We start from the raw sequence: 19,665 nt of genomic DNA, 5'->3' as shown, positions 1-19,665 counted from the left end.
TAAAGGAACGTCGGCAGTATAGCAGCCGAAGAATGCCGTGAAAGTTTCTGTACAAAGTACAATTGATCTACAATTGATATTTTCCGCAATACTTATCTGATGTTCGGTCAGGGTGTCCCATACTCATGATATTTATGACAGTGGAATGGCGTTAGTAAATCAATTACAAAAATTTTCGAGATCAATTCTCGGTATTGCATCAAATTATTCAAAATATACAAGCAACACAACGTTACCCTTTTTGCAGGCAACAAGAGGAATATCGACCACGCAACCACTTTCAGAAAAACAAGAGTAAGTGATACAAATTTTCTTGTGCTTTCCTTCTTTTTTTAATAGAATTTCAGTACTTACCTTCCAATATAAAATTGGTGTCAAAATAATAATGCTAATAATAATGTCTAAGAAATTTTTCTCTTTGTAGGAGTATAACATCTAGAAAAATAACATAGTATTAATAAGAACAACATTGACAGTGAACAACTAAAAATATAACACTGTTATAAATATATGATATACGAATTTTATTTATGTATTATTAAGACAAGTATATCTTATTTTTAAATTATTTCTATTATCATAAGTGATACATATAATTAAGGTATAATTAAGAGAAGATTAATTGAAGAAACACAAAAAATAAGGAAAATAATTATATTGAGATAATTTTTATCTTTCATAAATATTATTTTCAGAGTAAATATAACGTTTGTTAAAGCAAGTGGAGAGAGAATCAAAGCAAAAGGGAAAGTTGGAGATACTATATTAGACATAGTAGTAAATAATGAAATTGATTTAGATGGATATGGTATGTTTTAAAGAAGCATAATTTACTTAATTTAAAATAAATAATTTTGAGGTAGAAAATATTTGAAAATTTTCATTTTTATCGAGTTTAATATTCTTATTATTTTTAACTTTTGATACTTTATTATATAAGTATGTTGTAATATTAAAATATAATTGATATAGGTGCTTGTGAAGGAACATTAACTTGTAGTACGTGCCATTTAATATTTTCGAAAGAAGTTTATGATGCACTTCCTGACAAACCAACAGATGAAGAATTAGACATGTTGGATTTAGCATATGAATTAACAGATACGTGAGTTCATAATAATCAGTATCAAATCATTCACATTATTAATTCTATTACCTTTTAATATTTTATAAAGTGAATTTTTCTTTGTAAATTTATGTAAAAACAGGTTAGTATTGGGTATTTCGAAATCTGCATCTCAATGTAGAATTTCAAATCGCTATCTCTGAATACTACGAAACTGAAATTATAATAAATTTTCATAGTTTTTTATTTATGACCCTATAATCATTACGAATCTATGTTGGAATTAGCATATTTACAATGTTGATTTTCAAATGGATAAATAGAAATCTTATTGTGTATTAGTATTAATTTGTATAGCAATAAATATATTTATTGACATATTCAGTTATATAATATTTAATTTCAGGTCACGGCTAGGCTGTCAAATAGTAATGTCTAAGGAACTAGATGGAATTGAGGTAAGAGTTCCATCAACAATTAATGATGCAAGAGCATAACTGAAATTATCTATAGGTTTTTGAAAATTTGTATACAATGTTATACATCTCTTGTTAAAAAACCCTTGTTATAATTATTAAAATATTGGTATTAAAAAAATATAATAAAGAATCTTGTGTTTAAATGTGAAGCTTATATATATACATATGTTATATAGTATAATTGCAATTTTGATATTTGTACATTGCCATTGTAAAAAGCCTATCCAATTATGAAGAAAATATATCTTTTATTTTTAATATACAGGGTGTCAATTTTAAAACGTTCATCTAAATTATTTTCGTTACTATTAAAGATAAGAAGAAATTACTAAGGAAGACTTAAATGGTTTTAAGATGTGTACTTGGTTATGATAAAAAAGACTCTTGTGGAATAAATTTTGCAACTTCTGAAAGATTAGATAAAAGCTTAGAACCTAAAAAATAATTTGAAATTAATTTCGTTTAGATATACTGTTTGATTTCTTAGCTGTGGGCAAGTTTAAAAGATCATCAAACTCATGGTCAACAAAACAACAGAAATGTACATGCAATGCTTTTTCGTTTCACAACAAGTTATCTGACACTATCATCATTTTCGTGGCACATGCAACATTATCGATTCAGTATAGTAATGTTTTGGATTGAAACAAGTGTCTCGACATTGGGGCAAAATATTTCAACCTTTAAGGACTAAAATTAAAACTTATGAGTTTGTTTATAATTTTAATAGATTTTATTAATATTGTTTTTACTGGTTTATTAATTACAAGAAAGTTTGTAAAAGACTGAAGTTTTACGTAAAAAGTACAAATATTCTTTCAACAAAATTAGTCAAATCACATCATTATTTATACATATTGTATATAAATAAAATATGCGGATATATTACTTTACCCTAGAATTAAAATTCAATAATATTGAGGAATCTTATTTATTCAGATTTTGTACATTATCGCTTCTAACCTCGGATAATAGAACAACAAATTAAATATTTTTAAACAAAAAAACTTTGTTCCTTTGTTTGATTTCCCTTGCTCGCGTTTCTTAACTACTTAGATATAAAATACTTACGTTTTCGAAAATTCATACTTTACAAGCTACTAAACGCTTTATCTGTTCAGAATAATTTATTGTTTTCTTAACTAGGTACATACCAAATACATCTATTAAGTTGGTATTTCTCATAATTACCAGTACATAAAGCTAAAACACTTTTGTACTATGCTTGTTATACATGGATCTAACAAATAATTTAACTTGTGTATTGTCGTTTGTATATTTTGTTACGTGTAAAATATTCTATTTCTACACTACTTACAAGTTCGATAAAGTGTACATTACACATCGTGAAATTTACATATTTTCACTTGGTTACCCTGCTCAATTCGAATATAATTCAGAACGTATGTGCTATATTTATATATTCTGCATTTGTTTTGTATATTATGTACACTGATCTGATCTTTGTAAACGCGAGTTTTACGATATTAATGAGAAATTTGCCAATTTAATGGAAGTTGTTAATTTTTTCTGGCACGTTTCACGTTAGCAGACATTTTTCTTAAGTTACAGTCGAAAAATGTTTTTATGTAAAAGAATAGGAATGATTATTAGGAAGTTATTTTAAGATGACAAGATATTTCACGTCTTCTATTTAAATATAGCGTTAAATTTTAATTCCGTCAATTCGTATATACTCGTACATCGAATTTCCTTTTCTCATGTCATTTCTTTTCTTTCATTTCACATTTAATTACAAAGATAAAGTGTAAGTACGTTGCTCATAAAATTAATATCAAATGTCGCAAAATATACAAAAGTAAACTAAGAAGAGGGGTACATATTATTACACAAACTGTCGTTCATATTGCATATGTACATATGCAGTATAAAAACAATACTTTTTAGTTTTTAATCTCTTGTTTAAATAATCCTAATATCTAAATTTGTATCGGTCATTGATTCGATATAACTGCGTTTATTGGAAGTAATTAAGCTATAGCCTGCGCACAAGAGAAGAAGGAACAAACACGTATAGTATACACGCTTAAATAACAAAATTAAGTCAGTTTACGTTCAATGTGAACTTGATCAAAGTTCCAGTCTCGAATTATAGAGTTTCTTACTATCAGTTTACAAAATTCGATATTACGATTATGTACCGTATTTGAAAAACATAAAATGCTTTGTTCAATTTTAAATAAAACTAATATTTACCAAAGCGAATACGAAAAAAATGTTATCATCAAACTCAATTTTCAATTATCAAACTTAATCCAGCACAAATACAAATGTTCTTCGTGCTTTTTTACTTTTACTACTTTTCAACTCTCTATAGTTCGAGATTTGAGTTCCGCTAACTTTCTTTCTACTGCGCATGCGCAACAGGAAAACTTGAATTACACGTAATAGTAAAAAGTTCGAAAATCTTATCCTTTCGTGGCAGCGAAAGTAACCTAGGACTAGAGGTTCCATAACATTAATAATAATAAGGCAATAATATTAATATTAATAATAATGTAATCGAGTACTACTAACAATATTAATAATAATAATAATAATAATAGTATGGTAATGGCAAGATACACGCGGGTATAAATTAATCATTCCTTTCGTAATATCTACGACGTCTTCGGGATATTCTTTAGAAATTACTTTATTTCTGGTCAATATTCATTAACGAGCAACTTTTCTCTCTGTTTCTTATCACGATTTTTTTCACTTCATCACAATTGTACCGTTAGAAATTATTCAAAACATTGTTAAAATGTCCATGAAATATATGCAATTGCCGTATTGAATAAGCGAGTAATGAAGTTGCTGTTTCACTGAATAAAAGTGAAATCTCCAATGCGTGTGCTCAAGTATATAAGTTAAAAAAAGATTGGTACATCAATGCCTATTATTCTTAATCAATATTCATCATTTAACAATTAGGACCGAATTTTTACAAACCAACTCTAAACCACGACCCAATTTACAAATAAAAAGATCGATGTGTAAATTAACTATCAACTATTAATCTCCAATCCTATGTGAAGATATAATGTTCGGACCAAATTTCTAAACTAACGTGGACAATTCATGCGGACTATTGGTGGTTGCTGCGCTACTTAGATCCAATGTGGCAGCCGGAAGACCAGGACTGACGCTGCCGGTTGCTTCCCGTGGCAAATGCTGCGATCTATTTAGCTTATTTCCAGGACTCGGTGGCGATCTATCTGCTGGTGTATCCGGTGGCGTAACCACGTTTCTGTGTCCGCTCACGTTCAGATGATTGTGCGTCGCCGCGATCGGAGCTGGCGATGAGAGCAACAAGGGCGGTGGGGACATTGACACGTGTCGATGATGATGATGGTGATGATAGTGTTGGTACTGTGCAGCTCGGCCGTGCGTTGCGTGGCTGGTATTTAGTTGGTTCGTCACGGGCCCGACTTTCGTTGGGCAGCCAGCATGGTGGATGGTTAACGGGCCACGTAGTTGTTGTTGCTGTTGTAGCTGTGGCTGGTTCTGGTGCTGTTGCAGCTGCTGCTGACGCTGCAGCTGTACCGCCGCTTCGCACTGTTCGCGCGCTAACGCCTTCACGGCATTCGTCTTCTCCTACGAAATAAGAATGATAGGTTAGGTTGTAGTCAGGGGCCATAACAAATTAAAAAAGTTATAATATAAGAATTTACATTTTAGTTGAAATGATTCTAGTTACGAATAAGTATTAAAGATGATTCAAATCTTTTTCGTTACCGATAACCATGGTGAAAACTCTTTTGGATTACTTTCAGCCATTGTCAATCTTATTGTCTTATTATACTACATGCTTGAAGTAGAAGGAGGGGTACAGAGAAAAAGACTTTTTCTCGGCAAATATAATCGTTACTCAATTATTTTGTTCAACAGTTTTACAAATCTCCCCAAAATAAACGAGAATACGAAAATACACTGAATATCGTGTGTATGGTTATTTATAAAATCCCCTTGAAATAGTTGCGATCGCGGATCACATAAACAAACGAACCTGTCATTCTACAGAGTATCTTTTTCGGTGAAATTATGCAAACGTAAATGTAACTTCGGTAGATCTCCTCGAGAACTTGTAAGCTTATATCACTCTGACCCAACCAGTCCACTCTAAAGTGTATAATTTATAAAAGGGGATTATATTAATACGCGGAGGATGTGGTAGGTGGTAAGTTTTGCATATGAATGTTTGTTGATACAACGAATGGTTAAATGGAGGTTTTCATGAATGTGATAAGGACTAGATCGAATGTTTTAACATTTATAACTAGAATGCGTATTTTTATACAAGTTTGTAGTTTTACGAACATAATCAAAGAAATAAAATTTTAATAGAGATTTGTTTTCTTATATACGTATATTTTAGCGCATTTTATGCATTTTGCGCCATTTGCGTACTTTTCAATTTCGCACGAACGTATAAAGATCCGCAATATAATTATAACGCTTCTTAAAAATGTGAAAAATCCTGGTTTCCTAAAAGCTTGCAATTGATTTCAGAAAAATTTTTATGAACTCTACCAGATAAATTATGGTAACTCTGAAAAACAAAATTTCACGATAAAATGATTTCCGGGTAAAATACACATAAAAGATGATTTAGACGTGTTTGAACGTGTTCGTTTTCTTTTTTAATAGCGATATGTTCTTACCCTCTGCCACACGAAGACGTTATGGACCATTGCGCATCCACAAAACACGATGCCAAGGCCTATGAAAACCGACGTAACGATTGCCGGCGTCGAATGAAACTGGATGAATGTATACAATATCATACCTGAAAGCATTGTTAGAGGATCATTATAACACGTATGCCATAACAAGCGGGACAAAGAATCGGCGCAAATACATATTCTCAATACATATAATTCTCGAAGCGTAAACTATATACATATGCTTTTAATTGAAATTTTCAATACTAGTTGCAAATTATTTTTCAATTAATTTATTATTTAAGTCTTTATATATCAATTCTCGACGAATAAATTACTTAAATTATAGAGAATCTATCTTCAGACAATAGAGAATTCAATATTTTTGGTCGTTAAGTAATTTACAAATTTCTAAAACGATTACGTTCGAAGTTTTGGACAGTATTTGAAGTTTCTAACATGACATTAAAAAAAAATAAATAAATTTTATGATATAATTAAAAAAACATTGTAGTCTATCATAATTTCTATTCCGTCAAATTTATTAAAACGCAGTTTTCTTCTGAACAGAGTCAAAATGTCCGTCTTGAATCGAGTTCAACAGCTTAACGATCGATCGAGCGAATGATAGCTGTGTAAACTAGCATGACACAACGTAAACTTTAGATTAGATCTCGATCCATCCACCAGCCGTATTCATGCATGACATGAATATTCTGTTTCAGCTCTTTATAAATTAATCTGTTAAAACTTCTCTAAAAGACGATCATTTTTTATTTTTCTAAGAAAAATAATGACTATTTGGCGTTAAAATTAACTTTATTTCCATTGGATTTCTAAACTGATTTCATACACTCAGAGATAGTTCACAGTATCTTTTAGATTCATGCCTGAATTCAAGAAAAATTAAACGTATAACTTATGTACTAGTATCTTTCAAAAGGTTAAAGTTGACAGAATTGAAGGAATTGGTTCTTACCAGTTAGAAAGACGGGAATGCTAATGAAAAACCCTCCGACAGCACATATCCGGCTGATGGATGATTTTTGCAGGTACTTGTTACTCCTGAAACAGACAAAATTTGAAGTGAAAGTCAGTTTCACGATTCTATGATAATTGAGCGAAATATAAAGGAACCAGTTTTTTGTTTAACAGCCAAGAATCTTTCAAAAATTCTACTGTAATTGATACTTCAAATATATTTAGTCAGACAAAGGATAATCATAATCGCAACGTTAATCTTAACTTTAATTCAAGGATCAAACAGTATCATTATACATATAAAAGTAAACATAAAGTCTATCCACATTGTTGTTGTTGTTGTTGTTGTTGTTGTTGTTGTTGTTGTTGTTGTTGTCGTTGTCGTTGTCGTTGTCGTTGTCGTTGTCGTTGTCGTTGTCGTTGTCGTTGTTGTTGTTGTTGTTGTTGTTGTTGTTGTTGTTATTATTATTATTATTATTATTATTATATGTTATTCTATAATTGATTTTTATTTCTTTATTATCAATATTATTCTATTTTCTATAATGATTCAATTATAGATCTTATTTTTTGTCAATCATATTTCACTGAAATGATCACTTTGAAAATAATCTAATAGTAAAAAATGAAAAATAATCTTTTTCTACCTTGTCTTCATTTTTTACAAACTCTGTCCACCGCCGCAAACCTATTAAATGCATGAAACGACAAAGCAAAGCTGCTTCACATAATTCCCCGCTCACGCAGTGTCAATCAGCTCACGACCGCAAACGATACTGCTAATTTCCAGCGACCACGAACGATTTCACCGTAATTGCCGGTGTGAAATTTACCAATACGTGCTCGAATTGGTCAATAATGGATAGAGCGCTCTTGCACACACTAATCTACCAACAAATAATATTGACTCAATTGAACAACAGCGCCTAGATTAACGGACAAACCGCATGTTCCAAACAGATTTACAATCACGGCAGAAAATACATGCCGTTATAGATGTTTCCTGGTCAAGACTAATTTCCACGCGTTAAGAACATTGTAACCGGAATCTAGGAAGAACTAGCACTTCCTGGAATAATACTATTGTGTCCTCGATGAATGTCTCTCCGCAATGCCCTCGAGTGAGTTGTTTTTGTCTTTGGTCGTACGACGTCCGGGATGAGAATTCGGGGAACGGTTTTGCGCTGCTTTAATACTCGCACAACCATCCATCCATGGGACTGCATCTTTTTAGGAGGACCAGTGATTAATCTTTTCCCTTTAATCTTTAATTTTCATCTCTAATTTCTCATGAGGCTAAGATTCCTGCATCTTTTATCATAATAATTTATTAATACTATTAATAAATTGAGACAATTTTACACGTCGTATTTTGCGTTATAAGATGACTTGTAATTTGTAAAATTTACCTGTAAAATTCCTTTGTTTGTTTTACCGAAGCAATAGTTGGCATTTCTATACGACAATAAGAATTTGTTAATACTAATAATTTGTAAGGTTATCATGTTATCATTCTTCTAATGGATAGTATATTATTGAAACTTTTTTTAATATTGAAACGCGATATTTTTTTGGAGAAGAAGTGCATAGTAGTAAAGAGTTGAATTCTACGGACGTAAAAAGTGGACATAACATTTTCTGTACATGGAGTCGCCTGGCCTAAACATTTTATGATTTCCGGGCAAAAAACAGACGAATCCAGCGCTGATTTTAAAGCAGCTTCATCCAAATAAGCCACAATAAGAAATTCCCACGAAACAGTTGCGTTCATCCCCTTTCGAGGTCGCCGACCTCTTTGAATGCGTTTCAAGTGCGTCGTACCAATGAAACTTCGAGTTCTAGACTAATTTCTCGGCCTTTTGCGTTAAATTTAACCTTCCGCGTTAGTGTATTTCGGACGAGCTCCTATTTTACGCTTTCGTCGACTTCACCAACGTAACACGCAGCATCCGCAAGTAAAACTGTCTCTTAAATTTGATGTGACACCGATACACGACGAGAAGAATCACAATGCCATTTTTATTCCACTTCGTTAATTTTTCGTCGTAAGGTTTAGCTGTAAATAGGATTAAAAAAATTTAGATTAACGAGGAATTTAAAATTGATCTGTTAAATCAACAATTTCCATTAGTTGTCGATAGATTTTATAAACCTCAGATTACTGAGAAATTATACACATTGCAAAATATTTACCATTGGTTACCCACGCTACACGTAAATTTGATCAATCTACCAATGCACTAACACTGCAATAAATTTCTATTGCAACATTCCACGCTCCTTTGCCGCACCTTAAACTCCTCGCTAGATTTATTCCACCTTAAAGTGTCACATAACTCCTACGACACCGATATCAAATCTTAAACTCCACCAAATTCCAGAGAAACTTGATTTCGTCGAGAGTAAGAGATTAAACTTAAAAAGCAATTTATTTCATCTTTAAACTATCCCAAACTTCTTAAATATAATTTATATATATATATATAAAATATTATACACTTATTGTGTGCATTATATATTTCAAGAACTTTGCAATAAAAAATAAAACTTATTACATTTAAGATATGGTTATATCGCACAGGCTCGAATATGATAAAGAGGTTAAATAAATGTCTCGAATCTCCGCAACAAACTCACACAAACCACCTAAAACACGTATACACAATGTGCATTCACTACGAACTCGACTCCCATTCCCTGCCAAAATCACAGGCATGCAGAGTCAATTTCACTGCTCGAGCTAGTTGAATAGGGAAGAAGGTCGAGAGCTGGAGTTAAGGAGCATAGTTGGTAAAGAATCGCGTGCCGCCGCGCCATTAAGATCAAGCCCACGATCTCAACAATAAATATTAGACGGTTCTCTGACCTGCATTTCGCGTGCGACTCGGAACGATTCAAAAACGCGTAAATTTCCCATGAGTCGAATCAAACGTTCGCGATTTATCGCATTTAGGTTATATCGATATTGTCCACGAGTGGAGGCATTCAAACACAGATTGCTTTGTGTCACTCTATCGTAACTGCCCGTAATACATGATAATTTAATTTCGAATTCTTTCGAATATATGCACGTAACGAAAAATTTGTATTGGTTCGTCAATTGCAGACCAACCAGTTGTTAGCCAGTGAAAATAATGTAGATAATAATAGTGAAGAATTAGCTCGAGAAGAGTAAACAAACAAGGCGCCTTGATAAAAGGCACAATGTGGGTCCGCAAAGTGGTGGGATTTCGGCGCATGCGCATTGTTTCGCATCAACTTACAATTAGACATGCACGAAAGCTTCATTTCTGCCGCATACATACTTGGATTCGCGTGCATGAAATTCACAAAGTAGGTTATTGCTTGAAAAACAGCTTTAATCGAGCGAAGCTTTTAACCAGACTGAAATCAAGTCTTGGTTTCTTTAGAAATTCAGATGGAATAAGAGAAACCTATTTTATCTAGGTTAGGCTAGGATAAAGGTTAGGCTGCATCGGTTGGCTTATATGACTTTCCGGTGACTTTGAAGGGTAATACGGCGCCGGCGGTCGAGAAGGTAACTTCTCTATTGAACGAGATCTCGTTGATCTCGTCTAAGCAGGAAGAGTCTGTCGGCCCTTTGATTTTATACGAGTCTTTCCATTCACGATCGTGCGAGCTGACTACAGGCGACGACACGGACCCCCGACAAAACTGTCTGAGCCTATTCAAGGCGACGTCAAATAGTTTCACTCGGAGAGATGAATGGAGATAAGAATCACCGGAGCGTCTCTGCGCTTCGATGACAATGATATTTGGTCAATCCTCTTCTTGTTTCTCGTTTTGAAAGAAGGTTGTAAAAAAGAGTGCTACTAGATCGTCTAGGGAAATCACACGGTATATATTGCGTAATGCTATTGATTTATCAAAAATAACAAGAGGTTAAGGAGCTTTGGGGAGGTTGATTCAATTTTTTATAACCTGACATCTCTTTGAACAAATGTCTTAAGAAACGCTTGAATAAAATGTTAAAAAAAATAATAATTATGAAATCTTTTCCTGTATTTTTAGACAATAAGATTTACTATATCCTACGCCATAATAAGAATCAATTTGCTATGAACTGGTATCTCGGAAATTGTAAGAATTCAGAAAATATAAGGAGGCCGGAAGAGGTAAATGAAATCCACAGAAACATTGACCCAACCTCAGCCCAGTTAGCCAACAAACTAAAATATCTCGCTGCCTTTTCTATATTTACGACCAGAACGTGGTCATTAATTGAGTCTAGCGACTGCACCGTAAACGAGTCACTGACCGATGTTGCTTTAATGGATATGCGGAAAATCACGTGTTCCAGGTTCCAGGGATGTAGTTGTTTTCATTTCCGGAGAATACGGTCGACTCGCGTGTGTATACCAATCTATCTGAGGATAGGTGTTCCTTAGAATTACCAACTATATTACTTTCAACCTTGTGATTAAAATTTTTAAACGTCACTTAATAGCAATTCAGTCGAGTAAGCACAAACTTTCAAATGTCCTAATTTTCAAATCTTTATATTTTTTAATCTCAAAGATATTTTATTATTTGCCGTAGATCAAGCTTCGTGTTACCGGTACTGTAACATTACAATCCTACGAGAAGCAGAAAATAGTGAAAAAATCTGACCTAATAGATAGTAGTCAATATTCCTTTGACGCGTCTTATGCGAACCGCAGTTAGAGGAAATGCAAATAAGCTCTTGCGAAACGGTTTGCCGCACGACAAGCCTGCGAACAACGCCCAATGCAAGTTCGGTGGGAGTTACAGGAAGAGGGACGTCTAAAATCAACTAGGAATCCCTATTCAATCGTCTAATTTTCGATTCCGGCATCGAACTTCCCGAAGAAAATTAAATACAATTCCGACTCGAGATTTAATTTCAGTCTCGTAGCTAATGCAATCTAATCGCGTTTGCAAGGCTACGCTTCCGGTCAGAAGCCACGCGCTTCGATCGCGTACTTTCCGCATCGGAAGCGTACGCTTCGGTACGAACCGCGTCGATTTTCAAAGGAATCATTGGACACCGGAAGAAGAAGAAGGAGGAAGAATAAAAGCACGTAAACCGGCAGGAGGTCAATCGAGACAAAATCGATATCGTTGAAAGCCGAAAAAAGACCCGAATTTAGGCTACAGTACATATTCGAATTGAATATATTCAAGGTTTAGATTTTCTTCTCCTGAAAATTATAAACATAAATGAGTCGACAAGCGATCTTGAAAAGCGTCTGTTCCATCTAGATTATGTAAATTGCGTGAATTACCGTTAGCCATAATTCATAATTTATCGAAAAAGCGCGCTTCTTCTCAACTACGCTTTCCCCTACCAGCACCGACATTATCGGCAGATCGATAAGTATCAAAATACCACAAAGATATTAATCTCATCTTTCTTCTAACCGCGAAAAAATGCCGCGCAAATGATAAAACAACAGATCAGCCAGAAACATCGAATTCTCCACGCTTCCGACTGCAAGAAGAAAAACAAAGTTATTTGTGTATGATGGAAACGTCTCTGGACGATGCTCTTAAGCGGTCGAGTGCGCGCGAGAATAGCATCGCGGATCGGCATTTCCACGGTGAGGATTGTAAAACGGTTACGCAGATGATGGATCATACGCATGGACCGTAGAGACTATCGTGAATGATGGATCAGACACACATACGCGTTCTTCGCTCTTCCGATATTTTTCGTAACAACTGCTGCGATCTCGTCATTGGAAACGATCTCGGGAAATTCAATCGAATATCGAGGAAATTTATAGAAAGCTACAGCTGTGTTCGAGCATTATTCTAGAGAAAAGTGATTAACTCTATGAGACTAACGATACAATACGTCTCAAGATAACTTTTAGGAAAATGATTGTAAAATTCTTTAAAATTCTTTCGACACTTTTCGGTATATTCTTGTCATTGATTCTGAAAGTATTTGATTAATTTGCTGGTTAATAGGAAGTTGGTTAAAACCGAAGTTAGTTAAAGAAATAAGTAAACACGAAACCCGTGGATACTCTAGACATATGATTCTACCTGCACGCGACAAAAATATTCATGATCTGAACAAGGAAAGAAGTGTTGTTAGATTCGCGTCATGCTGCAAATGAAAGATTTACAGCTCGAACCCAATTATCTGTTACATTACATTCTCGGGCACGTGTAGGCTGAACGTCATGATATATGAACACAAGTATAGAAAGAACAACATGGATATTTCGCGCGAAGAAAACGAAGCTTCACATATACAGTGTATAACCACTCGACAGTATTTGCTCACGAAAAATACGAGTTGTTAAAGTCTAACAAAAATTACGTATACAGTGGCAAAGAAGAAAACTGTTATGCCGTTTACTCTTATTTCTAATTGACAGAAAGTCGTCAACGAACAAAGAGCGCTTTTTCTTATCCTCTGTACCTTCGCGAAGCAATCACAGAAATTCTCCAAAATGCTTCGTGTCGACTAAACAAAGAAAAAAAAAAAATGACAGCTGCTAAGAGCAAACTACCTCCGGAATTTTCTTCGTTTCTAAGTGAACCAGGAAGAAAGAAGGGAAGGGTTAATGACGCCGAAACTGAAGAGTGGCCACGGATCGTTTGAAAGGGGCCACGACAACCGTTACGATTCAGTCGCACCTGTTCCTCTTCCTAGGTTACCACGCCGAACCATTGCGCGCTTTTACGAGCGTTCCCGCGATAGTTTCCTGGCACTTGCTCGCCCTTTCATCGAAGGGTCGATCGGTTAATTTAAACTCTCGAAGGCTTTGTCCAGTCGGTAACATCGATAAGCTTAAGTCGAAATACGGATTTCTCGTAAATTCAGAATTTTATTGCCACCAGGATGTATATGGAGGCGACAGATGAAGAACACGATGTAAATTAGATTTCTTGCTTTTATAGAGAAGCAATTTTTAAATTGAACACCAGTCGTCGATCGGTTCTGTAGATCGTTTTTAATAACAAAATAAATTTGGTTAGTCCATAAAGGTTTGTTCGTGTGAATCTTCCCATAGATCATCCGTAACGTAAATACCGCTATAACCGGCTGCAGATACATTTTCCTTGAACATGTGGCGGCACTTGACAGTAAACTTCCCAACAGTTTACGTCGCGTGACGCACGACACAAAGACCCTATACCTGCGGACAAGATGATTGCCAGATGTCGATACATTCGTACCGAATATTTCCAGCTAGCCAAGGGACCGCTATAAATCTTAGGATTTATTTTAGCTAAGGTCCTCCAAAGAGACAAACAGTCTTTGTTTATCAGTCTCGAAGTCGACCACCTACCACGGGGACACACGAGAAATCTGCTATCTCTCACGTACGACGCTGCCCGCTAGCAACACCCTCTCAAAGCTTTTCTCAACGAATCCGATGCCTTCGCATCCTTAGACACATCCCAACGAGTCTTCCTCCGCAGCAGCATCGCGACAAAAATGTCAGTCTATTACCGCGAGTTACCGCAGTATATCACGATCGTTATACTTACACGGTTCGAGCCGAATAATTATCTAAGCTCTCGACATCTCGTGCAATCATTGTCCGCACTCGCAGCGTATCTCGAATCGTAGCTATCCAAGCTCTATCTTATAACCGCGCATTCGCGAACCGAATACAATCGCGAATCCTGTATCAAGTGTACTCATTGACATTAGAGTGAATAAACATTTATCGTTCAAGAAATCTGAGAAATCTGAGTCGAAAGAGAACACAGCTAAGTGTCCCTTACCCTTTAGGGAGAAGAAAATCCCACGCACCTAACCCCAACCCGAATACTAGCCTCACAGCCTCACGACTAGTTGTTCATTCCGAATTAACTAGCTCGATGATGGCCCAGCAACCGCGACCAGGCTCTCCGGAGCAGACTCGCAGCTACCCCGTGCTACCCCCCCCCCCCCCGTGGCAGAAGTGTAGCAGAACTCTCCGCACTAACGACGCTAACACTACAAAGAAAAGGAAAATAGAAACAGCAACGCAAATAAACACACACAACAGGTTCGCCGTATTGGAATCCTCAAACGACGCCATGGAAATCGTAGAACCGCCACCAAACCAACACTCACAGAGAATCCCCCCTCCCCCACCAATATTTGTGGACGACGTCATTGACATACAGACAATGATCAAGTCCCTAGAGAGAGATATCAGCAAGGAGGAATATAACCTTAAGATAAGCAACAACAAAGTAAAAATACTACCGACGAACCCAGAAGCTTACAGAAAACTCACCAAGACACTCAGGACCCTGAACGCCAACTTCCACACCTACCAGCTCAAACAGGAAAGGCCTTTCCGGGTGGTCCTACGAAACATACACCACTCAGCAGACATAGACGAACTAAAATACGAACTCTCAAAACTCGGCCACGAAGTCATCAACGTAAGTAATATAAGGCATAGAGTCTCGAAAGACCCGTTATCCTTATTCTTCCTAGACATTAAACAAAAGCCGAACAATAAGGAAATCTACAACATCAGTCGCCTAATGAACGCGATAGTAAAGATCGAACCACCGCTCGTGAAAAAAGAAATAGTGCAGTGCAAAAGGTGCCAAAGGTACGGTCATACGCAGAAATACTGCAACCATACTTTCCGCTGCGTTAAATGCGCAGGCACTCACTCCACTGACCAGTGCGCCAAATCACCGGAAACCCCAGCGAAATGCATCCACTGCCAAGGGGACCACCCTGCCAACTACAAAGGCTGCCCAGCATATAAAACACTATACACGAACAGGTACCCTAAGCTCAGAGCAAAAGAGGTATCCAACCAAACACCCAGCCCGCCGAAATTCACGACTACCCCAACCCCCTCAACCAACCAAACACCCAGTCCTACCATCTCCAAATTCATCTCCACCTCAACCTCCTATGCCCAAGCAGTACAAGGCATCCAAAATAACCCGAACAGCCAAAGGAACCTTCCCCAAAACAGTGTCCCCAACCCACCTAACACAGACAACTCCTCAAGGCTTGAAAAGCTAATAGAGAAACAATCGGAGCAAATAAATCACTTGCTATCGCTACTAACACTCATCGTGGAAAAATTAGCACGCCCCGACTCAAAATAAAACCAAGGCGCATAGCACTCTGGAACGCCAACGGTCTAGCGCAACACAAACTTGAACTAGAACTCTTCTTAAAACACCAGCAAATCGACGTAATGCTCGTATCGGAAACCCACTTCACCGACAAGAGCTACCTGAAAATAAATGGTTACAAATTCTACCATACCCAACACCCCAGCGGAAAGGCCCACGGTGGCACCGGAATAATAATCAAAGCAAGTATTAAGCACTACGAACTTCCATCATTCCAGAAAGACTACCTCCAAGCAACAAACGTAGCAATAGAAGACTGTCATGGCTCAATCACCACCTCAGCAGTATACTGCCCTCCCAGACACTCCATCGCCAAAGAAGACTTTGATAACTTCCTGGACACCCTGGGCAATAGATTCATAGTTGGAGGAGACTATAACGCCAAGCACATCCAATGGGGCAGCAGACTGGTTACAGCAAGAGGCAAAAACCTCTTAAACAGCATAATAAACAACAACCTCAACTACCTCACCACATACGAACCCACATACTGGCCCACTGACACCAACAAAATACCCGACCTTCTCGACTTCTTCATAACTAAAAATATCCCATCAAGACACGTCCAGATCAACTCCTCGGCTGATCTCTCCTCTGATCATTCTCCCGTGATAGCAACAGTCAGTTCAACAATCATCGAGAATACACCTAATGGCTCCATTCACAACCAACACACCAACTGGCAGCTCTTCAGAGAAGTCTTTACACACTCGACCTCAGAGCCTTCACCCCACTAAAAACAAAGGAAGATATCGAAGCAGCCACGGAATACTTAAACACGAGCATAATAAACGCAATCCGCCTCTCCACACCGACAAAGCCATCTAACAGCAAACAAGAATATCCCCAATACATACTAAAAAAAAAATAGCAGAAAAACGTAGACTAAGAAGAGTATGGCAGACCCATAGAACACCGGAGGACAAACGCAAACTTAACAACGCAACTAGAAAGCTATCCAGAACCTTAAGAAACTATAAAAACGACTGTTTCCATAAATACCTCGCCAGCTTATCCCCCACAGCCGACGCCAACTACTCACTATGGAAGGCCTCCAGGAAACTCACACGCCCCCCACAAATAATCCCACCTATCCGCCGTCCGCAAGGTGGATGGGCGCGAAGCCCTATAGAAAAAGCCGACCTGTTTGCAAAACACTTGTCAAAAGTATTCAAACCCCATTCCCCCAAAGCCGCCGCGGACGTTACTGAATACCTGCACACCCCCTTCCAAATGTCCCCTCCTATCGAACCCTTCTCCTCTGCAGAGACTATAGAAACAATCAGTCGCCTAAACCCCAAGAAAGCAGCAGGACACGACCTAATAGGCAGTAGAGCAATCAAGGAACTTCCCACAAAAGGGATAGCATTCATCACATCGATTTTTAATGCTATCCTTCGCCTGGAACACTATCCTAAGGCTTGGAAAATCTCATTGATTACCCTCATCCCTAAACCCGGTAAACCGATATACGAAACCTGCTCCTATCGCCCAATCAGTCTTTTACCTACCCTGTCCAAACTATTCGAGAAGATGCTCACGAACCGACTCCTTTCAATCCTAGAGAACTTGAAAACACTCCCAGATCACCAATTCGGCTTCCGAAAACATCATTCTACAGTAGAGCAAATCCACCGCTTAACTCATACGATCAGCCAAACACTCGAAAAGAAAAAATATTGCTCAGCGGTTTTCCCAGACATCCAACAGGCATTCGATAAAGTATGGCATGAAGGGCTACTATACAAACTTAAAAAGATCCTACCCCACCCCTACTACTCCATCCTAAAATCTTACCTAACCAATAGACAATTCATGGTTAAATGCCTAGACGCCACTTCCGCAACATTCCCAATAGAAGCCGGCATACCCCAAGGTAGTGTCCTCGGACCCCTACTGTACTCCATCTACACTGCCGACCTACCTATATCAAACGATATAACAATAGCGACATTTGCAGACGACACAGCGCTATTGGCTACCCACGCAGACCCGGTAATAGCCTCATCCACTCTCCAGCGAAGTCTCGACTCCATGGAAAAGTGGTTTCACAAATGGGGCTTCAAAGTCAACGAAAAGAAATCCTCACATGTAACCTTCACGCTCCGAAAACAAACCTGCCCCAGGTCACCATCAACAATGCAACAGTTCCTAGCAGGGACACAGTCCGATACCTGGGCATGACCCTGGACAGGAGACTAACGTGGAAGACACACATCTCAGATAAAAGGAAGCAACTAAAGGACAAACTAAAAAAACTCTATTGGCTCACGGGCCGACGCTCCAAACTAAATATACAGAATAAAATTACCCTCTACAAGACCGTAATAAAACCTGTCTGGACCTACGGAATCCAACTATGGGGAACAGCAAGTAACTCCAACATTGAAATACTCCAACGCTTTCAATCGAAAACGCTAAGATCCCTAATTGACGCACCTTGGTATGTAACCAATGAAACAATACACCGCGACCTCAAGATACCCACCGTCAAAGAGGAAATAGCAAAATATAGCGACAGATATAGCAAAAGAATCAACAAACACCGAAACCCCCTAATCACTGGACTACTCGATACGACGGACCAGATTCGCAGGCTGAAGAGGCACTACCCGCTAGACCTAAACGTTAGATTCATTTAATTATCCAAATTAAGCATATGCACTTACTTATATTACTTATAAATTATACCTATCTATAATAAGTATTAACTTATTGTAAATAAACAGCCATGTCACTGCGCCACGCCAGAAAAATTACTGAAAATTCTCAACGCGAGAATTGATTGTAATCTCAACAAATAAATAAAAAAAAAAAAATACAATAACACATTTCATTTTAAATTAAAACGAGAATAAATACTATTGTGTATAAATTTAATAGAACGACACACGTGATTTGTAGTCAACACTGTGACAGTTTGTGCAATTACCTTTTAATCGAGTGGAAACGAGAGCATTTTCAAATTTCTATTAACCAACGGTATTATCAATCAATTTTAACAATGATTGAAGGTTGCAAAATTAAATATAAAATGATTTATTAATAGCATACGTAGTGTTAAATTTGCAAACAAGCAGCGTATCTTTTAAGAATAATAAAGACACCAGAAAATAAAGATAATATTCTAATTACATTGCAAATTAATGAATAATTTAAGAAATGTATTTTTGTTATATTAATGTATCACAGATTCTAGGTAAAGTATTAATTTAATTTACTTATTACTTAGGAGATTGTATTTGAAATATAATTACAATTTGTAAGGTGTAATCAGCACACCTTTAAGCTAGTAGATATTTGGTAGCAGTTCTCAAGTCTTTGTGCAATATAGCACAATTGAGTTTAACCGAGTTTAATCCCTTTGACC

The 19,665-nt window shown here is 36.7% G+C and overlaps 2 protein-coding genes and 1 long non-coding RNA gene across 4 annotated transcripts in view; 1 reads left to right on the top strand and 2 right to left on the bottom strand.

The window, feature by feature from the left end:
- The first annotated feature begins 6 nt into the window (after positions 1-6).
- On the top strand, positions 7-1,807 carry LOC126876976 (adrenodoxin-like protein 2, mitochondrial). Its single transcript, XM_050639853.1, has 4 exons — positions 7-294; positions 696-808; positions 973-1,105; positions 1,473-1,807. The coding sequence occupies exons 1-4, from the start codon at positions 146-148 to the stop codon at positions 1,561-1,563; spliced, it is 486 nt and encodes a 161-aa protein (XP_050495810.1). The 5' UTR covers positions 7-145; the 3' UTR covers positions 1,564-1,807.
- A 2,194-nt stretch (positions 1,808-4,001) lies between these two features.
- The window catches only part of LOC126876969 (dual specificity tyrosine-phosphorylation-regulated kinase 1A-like), a 59,252-nt gene continuing 43,588 nt past the window's right edge, over positions 4,002-19,665 (bottom strand). The window contains exons 1-3 of one of the 2 annotated variants that reach the window (XM_050639838.1): positions 7,192-7,501; positions 6,213-6,337; positions 4,002-5,145 (exon numbers count right to left, since the gene is read on the bottom strand). In XM_050639838.1, the coding sequence (XP_050495795.1) occupies positions 4,609-5,145; positions 6,213-6,335 (660 nt within the window). In that variant the 5' untranslated portion in view covers positions 6,336-6,337; positions 7,192-7,501 and the 3' untranslated portion in view covers positions 4,002-4,608. Of the gene's footprint in view, positions 5,146-6,212; positions 6,338-7,191; positions 7,502-19,665 lie in introns of those variants that run through there. The other variant, XM_050639839.1, reaches the window with a different exon arrangement.
- LOC126876993 (uncharacterized) lies at positions 8,470-10,378 on the bottom strand. The gene is made up of 3 exons (XR_007694655.1): positions 9,387-10,378; positions 8,603-9,249; positions 8,470-8,504 (listed from the first exon to the last, which is right to left on the bottom strand). It is a non-coding gene; the product is annotated as an uncharacterized LOC126876993 (long non-coding RNA).

This window comes from Bombus huntii, unplaced genomic scaffold (assembly GCF_024542735.1).
Source record: "Bombus huntii isolate Logan2020A unplaced genomic scaffold, iyBomHunt1.1 ctg00000109.1, whole genome shotgun sequence".
Lineage (NCBI taxonomy): Eukaryota > Metazoa > Arthropoda > Insecta > Hymenoptera > Apidae > Bombus > Bombus huntii.
Note: the sequence above shows the minus strand (reverse complement) of the source record. Positions and strands in the feature narration are given on the sequence as shown.

What these genes read in the sequence shown, in the direction of transcription:
- LOC126876976 (XM_050639853.1), top strand. Translation starts at nt 146, where the DNA reads ATGGCGTTAGTAAATCAATTACAAAAATTTTCGAGATCAATTCTCGGT. An exon ending in CCACTTTCAGAAAAACAAGA is followed by an intron (nt 295 to 695) that starts GTAAGTGATACA and finishes TATTATTTTCAG; the next exon opens with AGTAAATATAACGTTTGTTA. An exon ending in GCATATGAATTAACAGATAC is followed by an intron (nt 1,106 to 1,472) that starts GTGAGTTCATAA and finishes ATTTAATTTCAG; the next exon opens with GTCACGGCTAGGCTGTCAAA.